At 43.4% G+C, this 18671-nt stretch overlaps 1 protein-coding gene across 1 annotated transcript; it reads right to left on the bottom strand.

The window, feature by feature from the left end:
- Positions 1–480: 480 nt before the first annotated feature.
- Positions 481–17405, bottom strand: triqk (triple QxxK/R motif containing). The gene is made up of 4 exons (XM_062409995.1): positions 17261–17405; positions 14387–14463; positions 8001–8086; positions 481–2202 (listed from the first exon to the last, which is right to left on the bottom strand). The coding sequence occupies exons 2-4, from the start codon at positions 14445–14447 to the stop codon at positions 2095–2097; spliced, it is 255 nt and encodes an 84-aa protein (XP_062265979.1). The 5' UTR covers positions 14448–14463; positions 17261–17405; the 3' UTR covers positions 481–2094.
- Between the last annotated feature and the right edge of the window lie 1266 nt (positions 17406–18671).

Below are 18671 nucleotides of genomic sequence, written 5' to 3'. Positions count from 1 at the left end.
ATCTGCTGTAACTCTGTTCAAATATAATCTCTCCTTACATATAATTTAATATTTTCAATCGCAGTAATTCCTTTGACACACGGGTGGCTTTGGATTTGTGAAAGGATTTAAAAATCTGTCTGAATCAGAGTATGAGTATAATCAAAATAAGCATATTTTCACCATTAGAAAAGTCTTAGAAAAGTCAAAAAAAATTATCGACTATCTTTGTCTCCGTGTGATAACAAACGCAGGAAGCATTGCAACATGTGCACGTAGGTGAAGATCTTTCGCGAAGTCACTGCTATCCATATCTTTTGGGACAATGGGGGTTGCAAATCTTTGGCCGGGTTCATTTGGGGTCATGAACCTTTGAGCTAAAGGAACCTGACATGATACTATTCTTTAACACAGCCAGAAGATAACATACACACACACACACACACAGGTAGTTTGACAACCAACATCCCAAAACATTCATTCAAATAAAATAATCAAAGCTGAAAGGAGTTTTTTTTAATAGTTTTGTTACATTATACATGTTTCCGGATAAAGAGTTTCATCCTTTTGATTTATAATCAATTCAAACAAAAGAAATATTATGGAAATGTAGTTGCAAAGCCATCACACAGTATCCAGTAACTGAACCAAGGCAAACTGTAGCGTGTGTATATACCATTCAAACCAATTCAACAACAGCACTAAACCATTAAACCACTGTGAAGAATAGCTTGCATCTCATCTTGCCCAACATGGCTGGTGGTGCTGCGATTCTTTTTCACCGCGCTGATGCCAGAGCTCTTGTATTTGGTAACGCTGACCTTTGAGATAACAGGTGTCATGTATGAAGGTCTATAAGGGCCCGGGCTGTCTATTGTTACACATGCAAGGGCTGGGGGGGGGGGGTTGAGGATGTACCGAGGCCTGATAAAAGCCACTGGGCGAGGGTGCGGGTGCGTGCTTATCATAATGGTTTCTTTGACGTGTGGTCTTTTACTAGAGGTCAGGGGGTCATGGGAGAAAATGCAGAAAACTGAAAGCACGAAATCGGTCTCATGTTTCGAGCCCCGGAACACAATCGAGACACAGACTTGTTTTTTAAGAAAAAAGGCTCAGCGGAGAAAAAAAAACGAAAAAAGAAGAAAAACATGTTTCGGAATGAGAGGAGTCACAATGTTCTCTTGTGTTTTTTAGTAACGGCCTTTTATGCATTAAAAAAAAAAACGTTTCCAGAATAATGCATCGATTGGCTTTTATAAAACAGCACAGATATTGCTAGTCGGGGCTGGAATGTCCTGGAAGCTTGCTTGCAGCAGAAAGTGATAATTAAATGCAAATATTGTATAATTTCAAAATGGCTTGTGGACTCAAAAGAAAGACGCTAACAAACCGTGATATCTCGTTCTATAGAGATGCATCACACTGTAAAGGGGGAAGTCATCAAGCTGTCCCTTATGAGGAACACGCGTCAGTCACGTCTGTAAATTTCCATTCCAATGAAAGAGCAGCCCTCGTGTTTGTCATGCTAATCCCGAGGACGTCTGCCTAAGTGCTGCATGTATGTGCTGCAGGTACAATGCGCATCTCTGTATTCCGCACACGTGTCCAATCAGGACGAGGGCTTTGTGGATTCTAATCTCACACTCTGCGATCTGCGGCTGTCCGCGAGGGGGGGGGGGGGGGGGTTGTGCACTGGAATGTGAGGCAGGTGTTTGTCTCGACGCGACGAGAGGTTCCGCGGGAGATTTACATTTTTCCATCGGTGGAGAAAACAGCGGGACGTGACTCGGCGGAATGTGATTAACAGAGCTCAGGCTGGGAAGACGTGCGTGAGAGGAGGCTCTATCTCTATTTTATGAATTTAAAAATAATTAATGTCAGTACAATCATTTCTGCAGTTTCATAGTAGGCTCCCATGCTGAAAATTAAGGGACAATACAAAAACGCGCGTCAAATCTCAAAAGTGGCCTCAAACTAACATCGTCTACTGGATTCCCTCCTGAAGAGGCAGTTCATTGTCCTGGTGTGTCCTCCTCACACACTGAACAGCCTGGACATGCTTCTGTGGCTGTAAACATGGACCAAGAAAGTTCCCGGCGTGCGGCCCACCTCCTGTTAATCCTCGTCCCCGTCCAGGTTGAGCTCGGTGCTCAGGTTGAGGTAGAAGAAGGCGTAGATGCAGAGAACAAACAACGCGATCGCCGCGATGACCAGGAACGCGTCCTGGGGAGAGGAGAAAAAACAAGGTTCTTAAAATGAAAAACACGTACACCTCCTCCATCTCCTTACTGGAGGAGAACAGGCGAATATTCCAAACCATCTTTACGACAGTTGTTTTTCCAAGGAAAGACCTGGACGGGCTTTTGTATGGTTTAATTTCAGTGAAGTGCGACAGAACTTTGCATATTTGTGAAGGAGAATGAATAATAAATCAGTTTCAGGTTTCCTCAGAATGCAAATACATCCACACACTACGGAGCAAAACATCCAAGAGAAAGACCGTTGAGTGACTGCTCTATAATAATCTGTTCTATCTGCAATCAGTCTCCTGACATTTCTACAGTGAAATTAAACTTTCCTCCACGAAACGGCCTATTTTCTCTCTCTCCCTCTCTTTTTTGTGCGTAGATTTTCTATTGGTTAATTGTCAAACAAATTGAGGCTTTCCAGAGGAGTGGCGTTCAACTTGAAAATGGGAATTTGGAGCGCTCGTTCATTATGTGGCGCTCGCACGATTACAATCTTCATCAGCTGGAGTTTCATTAGGGCCACTCAGAGCATTGAACAATGCCAGTTACTCTTTTATCAAGAGAACTCATTAGCAGCAAACTTTCTAATCAACACTGGAGAGCTTGGAGGGCTTTAGGAGGGTGGAGAGTACCGTCTGATTGGAGGTTATTCAAAATAAAAATTAAATTGAAGATGGAAATGGAAGTTTTGACATGAAAACTGGGCCACGGCAATACACAGGACATGACAAGTGAATTCAAAACACGGGATTTTGGTCCGAAACCCACTCATTCATAACGTGCAGGTTTAATTTCTGCAGATACCGAGGGGCTTTAATGTCAGAGACCACTTTCCCATTCATTTGAATATGGTATCTATAATTTCAATCTTCTATTAATGGCGTCTTAGCGACACTTGAGGGGGAAACTACCCGAAATAATTGAAAGAGAATCAGCCCGGTAATGTCCCATTAAGCTGTGTGTTCACGTGTAATGGACGGAGGTGATACAGGGTCACAGCTAGAGGAAAAGACAGGTAGGAAAGACGTAAACAAGACAAGAAAGAAAGAACCACGACAAATAAAAAAAAAGAATGACAATTTCAGGAAACCTCAGTTCGGTGCAAGCAAACACAGACGACTGAAAATGCATGCCAGTGGCGGGAGAGAGGAGAGAGAATGAAAAACAATAGAGGGAGAAAACAAGTCGGAGATAAGGCCTGGCACAAATGAGGGGGGGGGGGTAGGGGGGGGGTAGTGGTGGTGGTGGGGACGACAATTAAAAGGCGTCACGGCGTCCTCGGCTATCTGTGTACATGTTGTAGTGCCTAGTCATCAGCAGCATTGGTCTTCATTAGCCTCGGCCCACATTTATCTCCATCCCGACAGCCTCCAAACAGCTTTAAGTCCCCCGCTTAATTGGAAAACTTTTAAATTTCATGCACTTTAGTTTCATATATTAACCGCCAGGCTCCCACCGCTTGATTTACTTTTCTATTTTGCCGGGGCCTCAGAGAAAAAGAGAATTGTTATCAAATCATGGCGCCTTGATTGTTTTTTTTCTCTCTGCTTTTTTTATTGTGCTCCCTCGCAGCTTTGAGAAAGAACGTGACAAAGGGGAGCATTTGTAATTCTGTCGAGCAGATCGCGAGAGAGGGAACGCTGTGCTTCTGACGTAGGTGAGCGTTCCGCTGAAACACACGGATGCACATGATTACAATCCAGTCCTTTTTTTTTGCTTCGGGTTTCAGAGATAGAGAAAGAGAGAGGGAGGGAGAGAGAGAGAGGGAGGGAGGGAGGGAGGGAGGGAGGGAGAGAGAGAGAGAGAGAACAGCTGGTTCCACTGACTTGTCGGTGAAAACAAGCTGGAGGAGTTTTGGTGAAAACACTCGAGTGGTGGAAAGCACCTGCACTTGATTGAGATCATTGTTTTCGAGGAGAGTGGCCCACTGTGTTGACTCTTGCATCGCCTCGAAAAACACATTTATGTGCGCCCACACACACACACACACACACACACACACACACACACACACACTCGAGACAAACACACAGGCTCTCTGCCCACATTCTGATGGAGATCCCTGGATGGGGCCCAGGCACATCATCATCTTCAGCATGCCGCTTTCTCAGCCCCGGCAGCTGCTGCACACTCGGCATGCTGGGAGCTGGGTCTCTGTCATCCTGGTGACAAGCCACAGCTCGACATCCCCTCGACTCGCCTTTTAATTCTGCTCCTGGGCTGGACTGTGTGCTATAAGTGCACGTGTAGGTCAGTCTGTATGTGGCGACACACTGAGCTCGGTGTATTTGCAGCTGTATGTAGGTGGCCCACAGACGCAAAGCTACAAACAACTGCTGCTGCATTTGAAACGAGGACGGTAAGAATGTCTCATCTGTCCAAATAACAAGGAACGAATCATCCATCCATATCTCTCATTTACCATATCTATACTGATCATCCTTTGAGGGTCTCAGGGGGGGAGCTGGAGCAAATCCCAGCTGACATTGGGCGAGAGGCGGCAACAACATTCACACGCTCACATCACACCTACAGGTAATTTAGAGTCTTGACCTGAACCCGGCTCTGCATGTCTGTGGAGTGTGGGAGGAGGTCGGAGTAACCCGGAGTAAAGCCACGCGGACACAGGGAGAAAATGCTCCACACAGATTCTTGCTGTGAAGCGATCGTGCTTTCCACTGCACCCCCGTGCCGCCCTTCTTGTTCAATTATCAACTATTTCGAAAATTGCAAAATAACTATACAGAACTCAAAAGTACATCTCCAAATAACCTGTTTTATTCCAAAGAAGGAAAAACACTTGTAAAACTTTTTTCATAATGTTCTGTCACCTGATGGATTGATGGGCTAATCATGTCAACACAACTCTCAGTCACCATAGCAGCTGTTATGAAATGTCACTAGAAGTCATAATGTACATTGAGTTGACATCTGATTATCTTCAGTGAAACAAATACAATTGTAGTATAATATAGTCGTGTACTTCCGAATGCTTTACAGACACTTGTAAAAGAAAAAACCACTGTGAACAGGAGAAGCCGTATCTATCTCAACTCTTTTCATGAAGCTCATAGTAAATCAAAAGCATCTAAGGCAATAAAATCGACAGATTCCCATGTGCTCACTGGCACCGCTGCTCACCAACTAAAAAGTTGGTAAACCTGATGGCCAGCGCCGATAACGGATCCAGAAGTCGGCTTCAGACGCACATGTTGCAGTTTGGGTCCAGGATTTCAACACAGCATCCGTCACAGTTTGTACTGAAACGTTTAACTTCTTTTAGTTTATTACCTTCACCCTGGAGATTATGTTTTCACCCCATGGCGTCCTTTTAAAATTGAACCTACAGCTTCGTGCCAGAACAAATGGGTTATGCATATTGCCACCACAAAACTGACTGAGAAATTGCGTGATTCATAAAACAAGTAAACATGTTTAGAATTCTGTTCTATATGGTAATATTTACCATATATGTATTCACAAATAACAGCTGGTAGCCTCCATCCTCGGCTAATTCCATGAGCAGTTTTTTGCCCGAACCTCGGCTCAGCGGCTAAATAAGACTGAGAGAGAACAGTGCAGAACTGAACAGAAGGCTAGTGTGCCAATTAGACAAGACAGCAGGCCCGCTTCCTGTGCTGCATGCTCGTGAGCTGGAGCGACTTCCAAGGTGCTTCCTCTTCCCTGAGCAACCCGAAGAGAGACTGGAACAAGACCCCCCCCCGCCAGGTCCTTCATCTCCGCTGGTCGTGACCTCGAGCCATCCACCAGCATTCAGAAAGAGCCGCAGCTTGGCATCCAGGTAACGGACACCACGGCAGAAAAACACCCGACTCCATTTGTGTATGAAAACATGCTCTTGTGCAACAGGTGGCTGTTTTCCTCAACTTCTCCGGTCAGCGTTTTTTTTTTTGTGTGCAACCCTGACAAGATCACTGTTGCGGGGAACAGAAGTTCTCCCTTCCACGCTCGCTCTTTTCCCAGTCCTCCCATCTTATTGTCTGCCAACTTTATTCCAGACTGCCCCGCCACTGGGACAGCCCTGAGACAGCCTGCCCTGGCAGCTGCCGCATTCTCCGTGCCCGCCATGTCTGTTGGCCCTTCTGAGATGCCAGCTGCATCCGAGACCAGCATCTTAACCAGGGAAGAAGACGGAGAGCAAGAAGAAGGATGAGGAGAGGAGAGGAGAGGAGAGGAGAGGAGAAGACAGAAGAAAGCAACATGTCTGTACAAACCATTGTCGCCAAAATCCCCAAAAATCTTACCCAGGGAAGGAGAACAAGAAGGAGGAGGAGGATAAGGAGAGAAGAGAACCAGAGAAGAAGAAGATAAAAGAGGAGGAGAGGAGATTTACGCATAAAGCAACAGGTCTATATAAAACATTGTTGCCAAAAGCCAAAGTTTGACCGAATTAGTAGTGTGTGTGTATGTGTGTGTGTGTGTGTGTGTTCGCCATCAGAGCTGTGTAAAAATCCCAACTTTATAAAACACTAAAGAAGCAAGCGTGACCAAATATCCATTACATCTGGGAACTCGGGGGCCAAGAGGTCTGTGTCGGTTTAATATCCTCGTCCCGGAGGTATTTTTAATCCAACCTCTGACAACCCCCCCTCGTCTTGGGCATGAAAAAAATCCTGAATTATTCATGAGCAATATCAATATTTCAAGATATGGACTAATCTAATTGGATTAAAGACGTGCCTAATGAGGCCTTGCGTGTCTAAGAGATGCATATTTTAAAACCTGACCATTTCACCCAGTGTTTAATCCCCACTCTGATTTGTTCATCTCTGTGTACGACATACCATCCAACGCTTGGAGGGGAAATGGAACTGGGGCCGGTCTTTGAATGTTGCATAGGAAGAGAAACTATCAAAAATAACAGCGGACACACGTTAATTATTTACTCCCAACTCTCACTCGAAAACAACTATAAAAATCACTCAGGAGTTGATTTCATTCGATTTCAAAGAAAATTCTGAAAAAAAAACCCCACAGACTGTAGATTTTATTTGCAGGAAGTTGCTCTGTGCAAAAAAAAAAGAAAACAACAACCTTGGAATGGTAAAATTGTTGATTGCTGAGCCAAATGAACGAGGGAGAGCACACGCAGGCAGAGTGATAAACGTGGTGTCATCCATCTTCGCCTGCACAACCGCTCCTAATCGCTGCGGTGTGACAAAGCAACGGAGAGAGACCCATTTCTCTGCCCTGGCAACACCCTCACCTCCCTTTACTTTCACATTACTCAATTCTATCTTATCACCTTCTTATTTTCTCTTTGTCGGTTATTCCGCTCTGCTTTTTGTATTCCCCTACTTCTCCCACTTTCCCTCCCCGTCCCTCCCCCGATGCTCTTTTAAAACTTGATCCTTCCAGGAATTCCCTGCGTGATGAAAAGCTGTGATTTATGTCGGCTTACTTACAGATAAGTTAGAGGATTGTAAACTTTATTCCAGGGAGATCCCACTTTTCAACACTTTGCACAGATCCTCAGCAGATAGGCAGGGCCCCCGTCATATCAGTCCAGGTGGATGTATCTTGCTAAATTCCCATTAGGTCTTTAGAAATAAGTTGTGAGAGAGTCGAGGATGTGAATGTGATCTAGTGAGACGCGCTCTCAAACAGGCAGACAGAGAAATGGATAGGAGATGGTTGGCAGGGAGACAGATGAGCTGATGGACCAAGACGGACAGGCAGGCAGAGAGAGAAGAGGACATGCAGATAACAGACGTCAGTCATGTGAAACAGAAAGTCCAAGTTGAGTCTCACCCTGAATCCAGAGTTATTCTTCTTCGCCTCAGCTTTCAGCCGTGTGGCCTTTAAGACCGATTTTGTCTTTTTGTAGTCCTGCTTACCTGAGAGAGAGAAGAAATAGGAAGACAGAAATCAAATGACTGCAAAAATATTATTATTATTACTGTAAACTTTCTGCACACGTATCACAAACGAAGAGACATTTTTTTCTCACCCATGATTGGTGGACCTCCCCCTAGACTCAACTCTCATTTTGATTTTGGGTAAATCTATCTATCTATCTATCTTGTATGTGTGTGTGTGTGTGTGTGTGTTTGTGTGTGTCTGTGTGTGTGTTTGTTTTTGTGTTTGTGTTTGTGTGTGTGTATACTTCACACAAGGCGAAGCTGGCTGTCTTGGCCTAATTAGACGCAACACACTGCAGGAAAGGGAACTTTGCTAACAATGGGGTGGAAAGGCAACAGCTTGGCATGTGTGTATGTGTCTTCTTATATTTCTACTTTTGAGAGAAACCATTTGAACTCAGATGGGGAGTTGATATTATTTAAATATAATGTGATATAATAGATATATACAATAGTCCCTAAAGATGACGTCTGTTGAGGATTAACAGGATTTGATTACGATTAGGGCGAGGGCTGAGGTTAGGTATGAATCTCTGACAGAGATGTGCAGTGAATCCGTGACTAATCCTCATAAATACTGAGGACAAATACACAAGTATGCGTGTGACAGACAGAGACCAAGCCCCTGGATCAGCTTCAAGGTTTTCTCAGTCTCTGATTCCACTTTACCCTCCACCTAATTAAGCCTCATATGCATTGACAGAGAGAACAAGAGGAGCGAAAGGAGGTAAAAACGTCCAAATCCATCTGGCGGATTGGAAACAGTGAATGTAAGAGATGATTTGTGTGCATGTTGTGTTTCTAGACACAAAGACAGTCCTGCATACCACACACACACACTCTGTCTCTTCTACAACCATCTCACTCCCCGTGCTTCTATTTTTTTCGGAGATCTTGCACTCAATTGCTATCTCTCCCTCCATCCCTCCTGGTCACGGGCTCCTCCTCCACCTCCCTCTGACTCAGAGGAGGGCTAATAGAAATGGGGAACATGTTGCCAGGAGCAGACAGTGAGCTGGTGGGAATTCATTAGGAGGGCCACTGGATGTCTCCTCCACTTGTCAGAAAGTGGAGAGGTGGAAATTTGATTGGAGGGCACCTCGGGTTGCTCTCCATTCACAGAAATGTGTGGAAGGACTTTCCACACTGCAAAGTGGCTGGTTGTGATCATGTGAGGTTGAAGCTACATCAAAACATCGTGAGACCGACACTCAAAAGGAGAGAATCCAGGGCCAGATACATTGTGGTGTCAAAATTAACAGAGAAATGTATGAAAATGAATATACAATACAACATATACAAATATTACATTTTCTTGCAAATCGCCTCCAATGGCTGCAATAAAGACAGATTGTAAATCCTGTGTGACTCCTACTCAACTGCTATTAAAGTGCTCGGTCAATCCACAGGCACAGGGGGCTACAAGACGTGCAAAGGGGTAATTAACTGACGGTGGCATCCTATATGTGGACATAGAGGCCCTCCATATGTGCAATCATGATAATGGTAATAAAACGCTTCAAAAAACATGCAGTCGTACTTTCTCTCCATTCATGGTATAAAAAACCCAGTTCACTGAGTATTCATTGTGAATATGGAGGTAAAAATGCAGGAGAATTACATTTGACTGTGTAAGGTATTGTTATGTTGTTGTATAACTCTCTTGTGGTTATTTTTTACCGTGGGTCTGCAGCCTGCACACAAATACACACATAGGCTCCCACACACACACACACACACACACATGCACAAAAGCCCACACACACACACTGACAGCCCTGATGATATTGCATTGGGATTATGAGCTCTCCTATTTGTCATCGCTGTTCCCCCTGCTGCACCGGTGCTGTCGACACTTTCTGTCACCAATTATCTGTACACGCCGGGCCACACGCTGTCCTCCCATCCCTCGCTGCTTGTGTCTGCCACGCTGAAAAGGCATCACTGTCCTCCGGTACAGCGACAACAATGCCGTGTCTCGGAGGAGCATTAGCCCTTTGCAAGGTGGCCGAGAGAGCCTGCTGAGAGGCTTCCCTGAGAGCGCCTTTCACCGGAGCTATCGCCGCTGTCGTGTCAGGGGGACAAGAGAGAAGCGAGAGCGGCCCTCGCCTCCCACGCCACTAACCGTAGATTCCCTTAAATGCGTTTTCGTGTTTTTCCCTCATTGCGTCAATTAAGACTGAGGAGGGATCAGTTCTCATCTTGAGCTTTTGTTCTACGCAGAATAAAGTGGCAGGAAGGGGGTCTTAGCTAATATTAGCCACGTGTGAGTGAAGGAGGGCGGAAAGGTATGTTATTTGTGTGTCACGCAATCCATCCATTAAAATGACACCAGAAGAGGGTTCAACACCTCAGAGAATTGCAGTTTGTCCGAATGAAAAGAAACACAGGTAGTAAATGTGTGCGCCACATGCAGTGCTGTCTGGCTATAATGTAAGTTTACATTCTCTGGAACCTAAACTGATCCTACCCATTTCAGGAGAGTGCAATAAACCTTCTTTGGGAAAGGTTACCAAATCTTAATAATCACCAGTGTTTAGTAAAGAAGACAACTTATCTCTATAGCCATTTATTTGCTAGGGTCTACATAACATCCAGTCAGTGCTGTAATGTTTAAAAAGCTAGTCACAACTGATGTGAAGGCAAAACTACATGAAACAAGCCCAAATGGGTCGTGAAGGGGAACACACAACATGCCGGAGGAATTCAGGACACGTGTTTGTGTCTGGGGACGAGGTCGTCATGCATATGCATTACATGGAGGGTGATTGGGTGATTTGGACCGACAGCCCACCATCTCTCTCTCTTTCCGAGAACCCTGGGACCATTCGGGCGAGGCGCCGACAGCGTGTCTGACAGCTCGCCGTGCTTTGCTCTGCTCGTGTGTCTATCTGGCACGGCGGCCAAATCGTAGGGGTGACCACATGGCGCAGATCCCTGGCGTCTGAGAGAATGCCGGGTCGTGGAACCGCAGGGTTGATGCCAGACACATGGGAGAGATGTATGCCTTGTCCTTTGCATCAAGTCAGAGGAGGAGAGGAGAGGTCAAATCAAAGCTGGTGGGTCAAGCCTAGATTAAGAGGGATTAGTTGCCATCTGACAGCATTAAGCATATATAAATTACCAAATTAAGATAATGAGTTTTGAAATGAGAGAATTGAAAACTATACTTTGATCACCTACTATAGCCTTACTACAGATGGAAGTGAAATATTTCAAAATTCATCACATTTCACTTCACTTTCTAAAAGCTAATAATGAGCTATTTGGCACTTGAAATTGTTGGTTTCTTTATCTGCAGCAGAAGCAATCTTAACTTGAGCAGTGACCACTTGCACCTCCATGTAAAAACACTCAAGCTCGCGTTCTCCTGAGGGCAGCTTGGCGCGGTCAATTACAACAGGCCTAATAATGGTATTTAAAGAGCGTGTCAACAGCGGCCGCTTGATGGCACCTGACATGTCGAAAGCACTCCAGCAGAGATGATGGCACAGCTCGACATCCAGCCTGGACTACTGCTGATGTGCGGTGAATAAGCCACCCTATTGCGATTTTAAATTACCCTGAGTGGCCCATTCCAGCTCTCAGAAGACCCAGCCCCATGCTCGAGTTGAAGATTTCATTTTTCTCCTCGCTGTCGTTTCCCACCTCTCAATTTTTTTCCAGCTCCCCCTGTTAAACAGTGGTTTGGTGAAATTGCCTGATGGCCATTCTTTTGAAAAAGGAGGAAAAAATTGTACAAATTGAGGGTTTGGAGGAAAGTGTTGGGAGAGAGGGGAACAAATTGTGCCCAACACCTTCGCTGCATATTTTTTTGTTACTGATGAGATGTGCTGAGAAAGAAAAAGACTGTAATGGAAGTAAGAAAATGGGAAAACCGTTGGACAAGAGCTTGTTGTTTCATGTTTGTCATTTGTTTGGACATGGACGAAACTAAAAAGTCCCGTCAAATAAAATTTGAAAGGATGGTTGCTGTCGTTTTAGGAGGGTCACACTAATGAGTGTTTAAGTGTTGATTAGAAGTTGTAATTAAATAAAAACAAGGTGAAACATTGTTATTACTCTGGATGTTTGTGGGTAAATTCTGGATAGCGGGAGGAAGTGGAGACGCGTCGTCCATCTTTTTTTAAGGACCAGGATAGGAGTAGTTATCCGAAGGCCAGATAATCCTATTTTCTTGTCCCAATATAAAAAAAACGTATGCAGCCATCACATTGTTGTTTCAGACCCTTGCTCTTAAAGGCTGGAAGATTACACATGACATTCAAAATACAGATGTGCCTGAGAGAGAAAACGACTGCTATTCCCTGTCTGTGAAACAATGTCCTGGATCATACCAGAAAAAAACACAATGTAAAGAAGGTTCCAAATCAAAAACTTGCACCGACACAGTCAGGAGACATCTCCTGAGCCTTTTAACACTGAGGTAGCGCTGGGGAAATGTAAAACTTGGGAAAGTCAGAGGATGTGAATCACCAGGGGCCGACAAACACCCGTCGACTGGAGGAAGTGAACCACAACAATGTCATGACTGACCCCAGTTTCAGCAGGTGGGTTGTGAAACTGTAGAGCAAATCATCTGCTTGCCTCACTTCCTATAAAATCCTCTCTCCTCTCCAGAAGCATCTCTGAGGGTCCACAGTAGTCTTCAGGACGGAGGCCATGTCTTTTGCTTACTGGTGAGGATGAACTGTTCTTGTTCTCTCCAACAGTCGGCCTAAGCTAAAGCATGTATTCTAAAACAAGCTGTTCTGGTTATTTATAAAATCACTATTAAGTTACTTTGACAGCATGATAATGCAAAGTGTTTTGATAGCTTTATATTTCTGATGTGGAAGTCTACAGGGAAATGTTAAATACACGAGGACCGTCTCTGGTGCACCTGCTCCACAGACCTCCGGAGTCACCATGGACACACTTAGTCATCGACATCCAAGGTGTCCCGTTAGACTTGTGATTGTTATTATTGCCAAGTCTATGGAGGAACCCACTCTCACTTATGAGTCCCCTTCTACAGTCTGAGTTTCAGTATGACTCAGATTTTGTGCCAATACCTCCTTCCTGTTGTATCTAATCTGTGCCGAAGTGTCCTTGGCAAGATACTGAACCCCTAAATGGCCCCTCATAAATGTTGAGTGTAATAATTGTAAGTCGCTTTGGACAAAAGCGTCAGCCAAATTACATGTGATGTAATGTAATCTAATAAGAACACACAGTCAGAGTCCTCGTGCACGATGTACCACTCCTGGGATCTGAAGTGAATCCTACGAGGAGAACATTGCATTTGCGTCATAGCTGCTTACAATTACCCAGCTTTGCCACTGGCGACCTTTTGGTTTTCGCTCCATAAGAGGAAAACAAAAACAACAAAAGAAAAACATGATATGAGCTGTGCTCTACAAGCAACCACAGCTGGCGTGCTGAAGGGGCCCAACTTTTTGATTGATACCTCCCATATTGCCTTAGTTAGGCCTTTGTGATGTAAAGTTAGAGATGGGGGAAACAGTAGAGCAGGATTAGGCTGGTACAACGATTTGACAAAATAGTTTCTGACATGATATCAAAGGGGGCAGTTTTTGTTGCGCACTGTCCATACATTAAATGACCTCAGATGCTGCGCCTTGGTCTCCAAGTGTAATTACTTCCACAGCATGTATATAATCCAGCGAGTCTGATTATGATTTTCTATTCGGTTCCAATTTGAAATGTAAAAACTTCCCAGGCCTGTGCAAAGAAACCAATGCTTATTCTCACATCCTGATACATGTTGATGGGAGCTGAGTGGCAGATTGAAACATGCAGGTTATGAACCCGATGCAAGGCTGCTTAGTGCAACACAGGATCGTGTATGATTTATTAAGAGTGACATTAGATCGTATCTATGACAGAGCGACGAGTAGATCCCTGTGCTGTGGTAAGGCTGCCCACATGAAGCTGGGGGGGGGTGATAGTTTTGGTTGTAAATGCAGAGACACAACCAGTAAAAGACATGTCAACCCTCAAGAGGCATCATGAACTGATTTACAAACCTTATTGTTTCAATATATTGATGCTCAATCAACTTTTGTTTGTTTAAACCTTCAATCACATGGTGATTGGTTTAGAAAAAGGCCCAGAGAGCCCAGAGAAAGAAAAGACAAACAATCACACCATTTCATTAAATCTGTTATTATCTAATTATAAGACTATCACTGTTACTTGTTTTTCTTCAGAGTTGGCTAACTTCATATTGATGAACAATTTGATTGATCAGCACCAGGACGACGGGACACTCACCGATCTGCTTCCTGTACTGCTCGACTGGCACTCCGGTCGCACTGGCGTCTTTCCTCCCCATCGTTTCCCTCCTCCGCCTGAGGAGACGTGAGAAGAAAAACAACCTTCAGAGTGCGAGGATTTCACAGCTGGGCCTCGGTGCTACACCTGATCATTCAGTTAACGCAACTACGCCGCTCCGTTCCCGTTACTGTAGCCGGAGATAACTCGTGAAATCTGCGGGAAGGATTTAAGTTAATACGCGATCATATATAGCGAAGAGGAGTCCGTTTGGATCAGACAGATGGTTTATCTTTCACATGCATCTGCTCGACGTAATTAAATTCATTCTCACCACCTTCGCTGTGTGCTGCACTCACAGTATGTGCACTTCCTATCCATCTCATTTAGTCTAACACCATTTCCCTTCACACCATGAGCTCCGTCTTTGAATACCCTGACGGCTCACGGGGGAAGACATGAGGAGAAAGAGTTTGGAGTAATAGAAATTGTATCTTTAGGCCGCGCACATAACTAAGCGAGTGTGTAACTATGCTTGTGTAACAGAGTAAATGCCGGGGCGTGTTTTTCTCGCATCCATCCAACATCCTCGTGTCTCCCGGAGCATTCAGACAAGCTGACTCACTGCACACTGCATCAGTAGTGCTGGTGTTTGTTTAAAATAGATTGTGGAAGAATAAGATATGAGTCAGTGGGGCGGGCCAGTGTATTCCAATGACACGGAAATCTCAAATCCGTCGAGCAGATGCTTACACAAATAATGCTAAATTTTATGATCATCGGGAAAAGCTACATTTATATGAATGAAACGTGTAAGCAGGTATGCACAGGGGGGGAGATGAGAGGTGAATACGAAGAGGAAAAAAGTATGTATGTGCATCCATGAAGAACAGGAGTGCTGGAGAGTCTGGAGGTGCAGCAGGGGAATAGAGGACAGAGACTAAATTAGCATGTTCAAGGAGCGTGGCTGTCTGTCTGCGCTTCTCTCGGGAAACCTGAATCCTACCTTAAACCCAAAAAACACTGTTTTTCAAACTACATCTCAAATGACGTTGGTGCCGGGAGACAAAGAGGATTTTTTTTTTTTGCTCAGCTATTGTTCTCTGCAGCAGCTGCAAACCAGAGTCAGCAAATTAAAAGGAAGTGAGAGGACGGCAAAAGGAAAAGAGGAAATTGTCAGAATGTAATGTTTGTTGTCTCCGAGTTTCCAGCAATCACAACATCGTATCTAAAGTGAGGACTTGTTCGTCTCAAGCCTCCGTCGTCACATGTAGTCGCTCCTCTCTGACACCTCTACATACGTGTTAGAGTGCATTTTGAATTTGCAGCTGTGGAGTATAAATAGCAAGGAAGTGTGCTGACTATTAAAAAAAAAAAAAATCTACTGGCAAGTGTATTGTTGGTAAAATTCCCCTAACCATTGCGTCATCTCACGTGTATAACTGACAAGAGTAATGATACTTTCTGGTCATTAACAATGTTAATAATAATCTCACTTTACCGGGGATCTAAAATAGCCCCGGCAAGTATGACATTGACTTTAATAATTGCTTTTCATGATCAATGTTCCCCTGATTAAAAGACATGGGTTCCTTCCTCAGCACAGTTAAACCTGCCGTAGCACCATGCTGCACTGCACCATGCAAGTTAATCTAAGGGTAAGTTCAACCCGCTGAGTCAAATGTGTTAAATAGCCAAAAAAAAAGATCTTCTCCATTCATCTGGCTTCAAGTGTCTAATTAAAAAAAGAAATGAAGTATTATAGAATATAAAAAATGCAAAAATGCAGAAAACATGCAGATTTTTTTTATTTGTATTTCTTTATAATACAGTTTATGGTTATATATAGTTCTTGCTATAAGGTTTGATAGCAACATCTAAGGTTTCAGTGGCGGATATTTTTTTCATATATATATATATATATATATATAGGCTGATATATCTGGTTCAGTATCGTTATCAGAACATAACATCTATATCTGTCTGGGTCTAAAACAGGGGGAAATAACTCAAGTCCCACTTTATCAGATCCAACTCGCTAAAAGGAGTCCTGCCTTTAAATCATTCTGTCATAGGAGTTATCATATTCTGTTAATGAAAATAAAACTGTTTGAAAGAGGCATTTGATTGGGCTTCGTTTTAGAAGATGGAATATGGGGAGTGATCATCTCTGACTCCAGCTTCTCCAATGTGAAGATTTTCTGCTTTTATCTATTTTACATTAGTAGAGAACTGAGCATCTATGGGGAATGAACCATGCTCAGAAACAAAGTGAACATAGAGACGTCACGTTCAGGCCCTAGAGATGTGGGAGATTGTCTTAGCCCTCACACTGGTGTTGAATGTGGATTATTCAAAATCAGGTTTTTAACGAGTGTATTGTTCTTTAACTTTTAGTATGTGGACACGTGTCCTGAGAACCAGCTTCTTTCCAGTGTTTGTTCTACAGCTGTGGCTGGATGGAATGAGATAAATAAACTTGGAAACGATATTGACGTGTTCCTTTTAGTTTGTCGAGCCTCAACAAAGCATTTCAAATACTTGTTGTTCCCATTTGACCAGTGAACATGATCAAATGGGAACAGAAAGGTTTTGCATGCAAATGGGACCACACAGGTGGGGGTTGTGATTCCTAGTTGGAAGTAGAGCTCCTGATCTGTTTGCATTGGGCAGCATTGAGAAACTATTGTGTCTCTTTAGATCAACTACACACGCACACGCACTTTTTCTTGTCTCTCTGAAGAGCTGAACATCACCAAGAATCACAAACGTGATTTGCAGAAGTGCTAAATCAAGACTATTGTTTAATTCAATAGAATTCCTCCCCGTTCAATTCAGAGGAGGCTCGCAAGTCGTATTCACGAAGATACTTACACTGCTGACGTTGCTCGGGTGGCTCAGTGGAAGTGTCCCCGCATAACGACACGTGTGTCCGCGGCGGGAGGCTTTTTATTGCACTTTGATCGAAATGTCTCCAGGATGCCAACACACCGCTTCTCCCCTCTGACACTTCCGGGTTTCCACGTCAACACAGACGACGGACAGATTTGTTCAGCCAATCAGACGCGAGTATGTGTCGAGTGGCCCAACAGCAGGAGGAGGGGAGGGGACTGGAGGCGTGGACAAACAGGACTCGCACTTTTATCAATAAACAAACCACGTGGGTCTCAATGGTTTCACAGAATAAAATATGACTTCATAATATATAATATGTATGATATATTAATGACAACTTTTATAGAAAATTATGGTTAAATCAGTAGTTATTACATTACATGTCATTTAGCTGATGCTTTTGTCCAAAGCGACTTACATTTTTAATACACTCAACATTTATGAGGGGCCATTTAGGGGTAGGGTCTCTTGCCAAGGACACTTAGGCATGCAGATGGGAAAGAGTGGGATTCAAACCGGCAACATTCTTGTTGAATAGCACCCGCTCTATCCCCTAGGCCACGCTCTCCCCCAATTTTCCTGAAAACTAAAGGTAGTTTTCAGGAAAATTATTACAATTAGTGACAAGAGCCATAAAGAACATAATAGAGCTCTTCTGTCTAAATGAAGCACAAAAGATCAATGGTCAGAAGAACGTTTCCTCAAGCACTATATACTTAAGTACCTTATATAATAATCTACAATTGCACAATAATTACAGAGGAAATGATTTAAATCTTTACTGCCCTATAATCTGACATCTGGAGCTTTATACATCAGTATTTAGTTTGTAAAATATGACATTATCGAAAAAATGAAAAGGAATCTTTAATTACTTAATCTAAAGCAAACACAACATTAAAGAATTGTTTCCATGTTTTTACATAACCCCGCTGGATGATGCAATTTTGATTATTTCAAGAATAAAGTTAAAGTTTAATGAGAAAAAAGTCGCTATGTTCTTACTTGAGAGAAAATCAAAAAACTTCGAGAAGAAAATATTCAAATTAAATTTGGAAATTAGCAGCAACAATGCATTTTTCTCCAACGCTCTGTGGTTCTTTCTTCAGAATGTTTCTTGCAAAATCTTTTCAAAGTGCTGATGCTTGAGCTGATTAGCGAATACATTAAGTGTTTGTTATTTGTAAAAGCTGTACTACAAGATAAATAAACAAGATGCTCCACATTCCTCATTTGAACACAGGTGACACGCTGATCTTCTGAAATCCTCCTGCTACAATGACACGTACCCTGGGGGATATTTTTTTTTAATTCATCAAGCCCTACTTTATTCAATGTAGGGCTTTAAATTGTTACTCTACTCTTTTGATTAAGTAAATGATTTACATAC

Source organism: Platichthys flesus, chromosome 17 (genome assembly GCF_949316205.1).
Source record: "Platichthys flesus chromosome 17, fPlaFle2.1, whole genome shotgun sequence".
Taxonomy (NCBI): domain Eukaryota; kingdom Metazoa; phylum Chordata; class Actinopteri; order Pleuronectiformes; family Pleuronectidae; genus Platichthys; species Platichthys flesus.
This window is presented reverse-complemented; position numbering and strand designations above follow the sequence as displayed.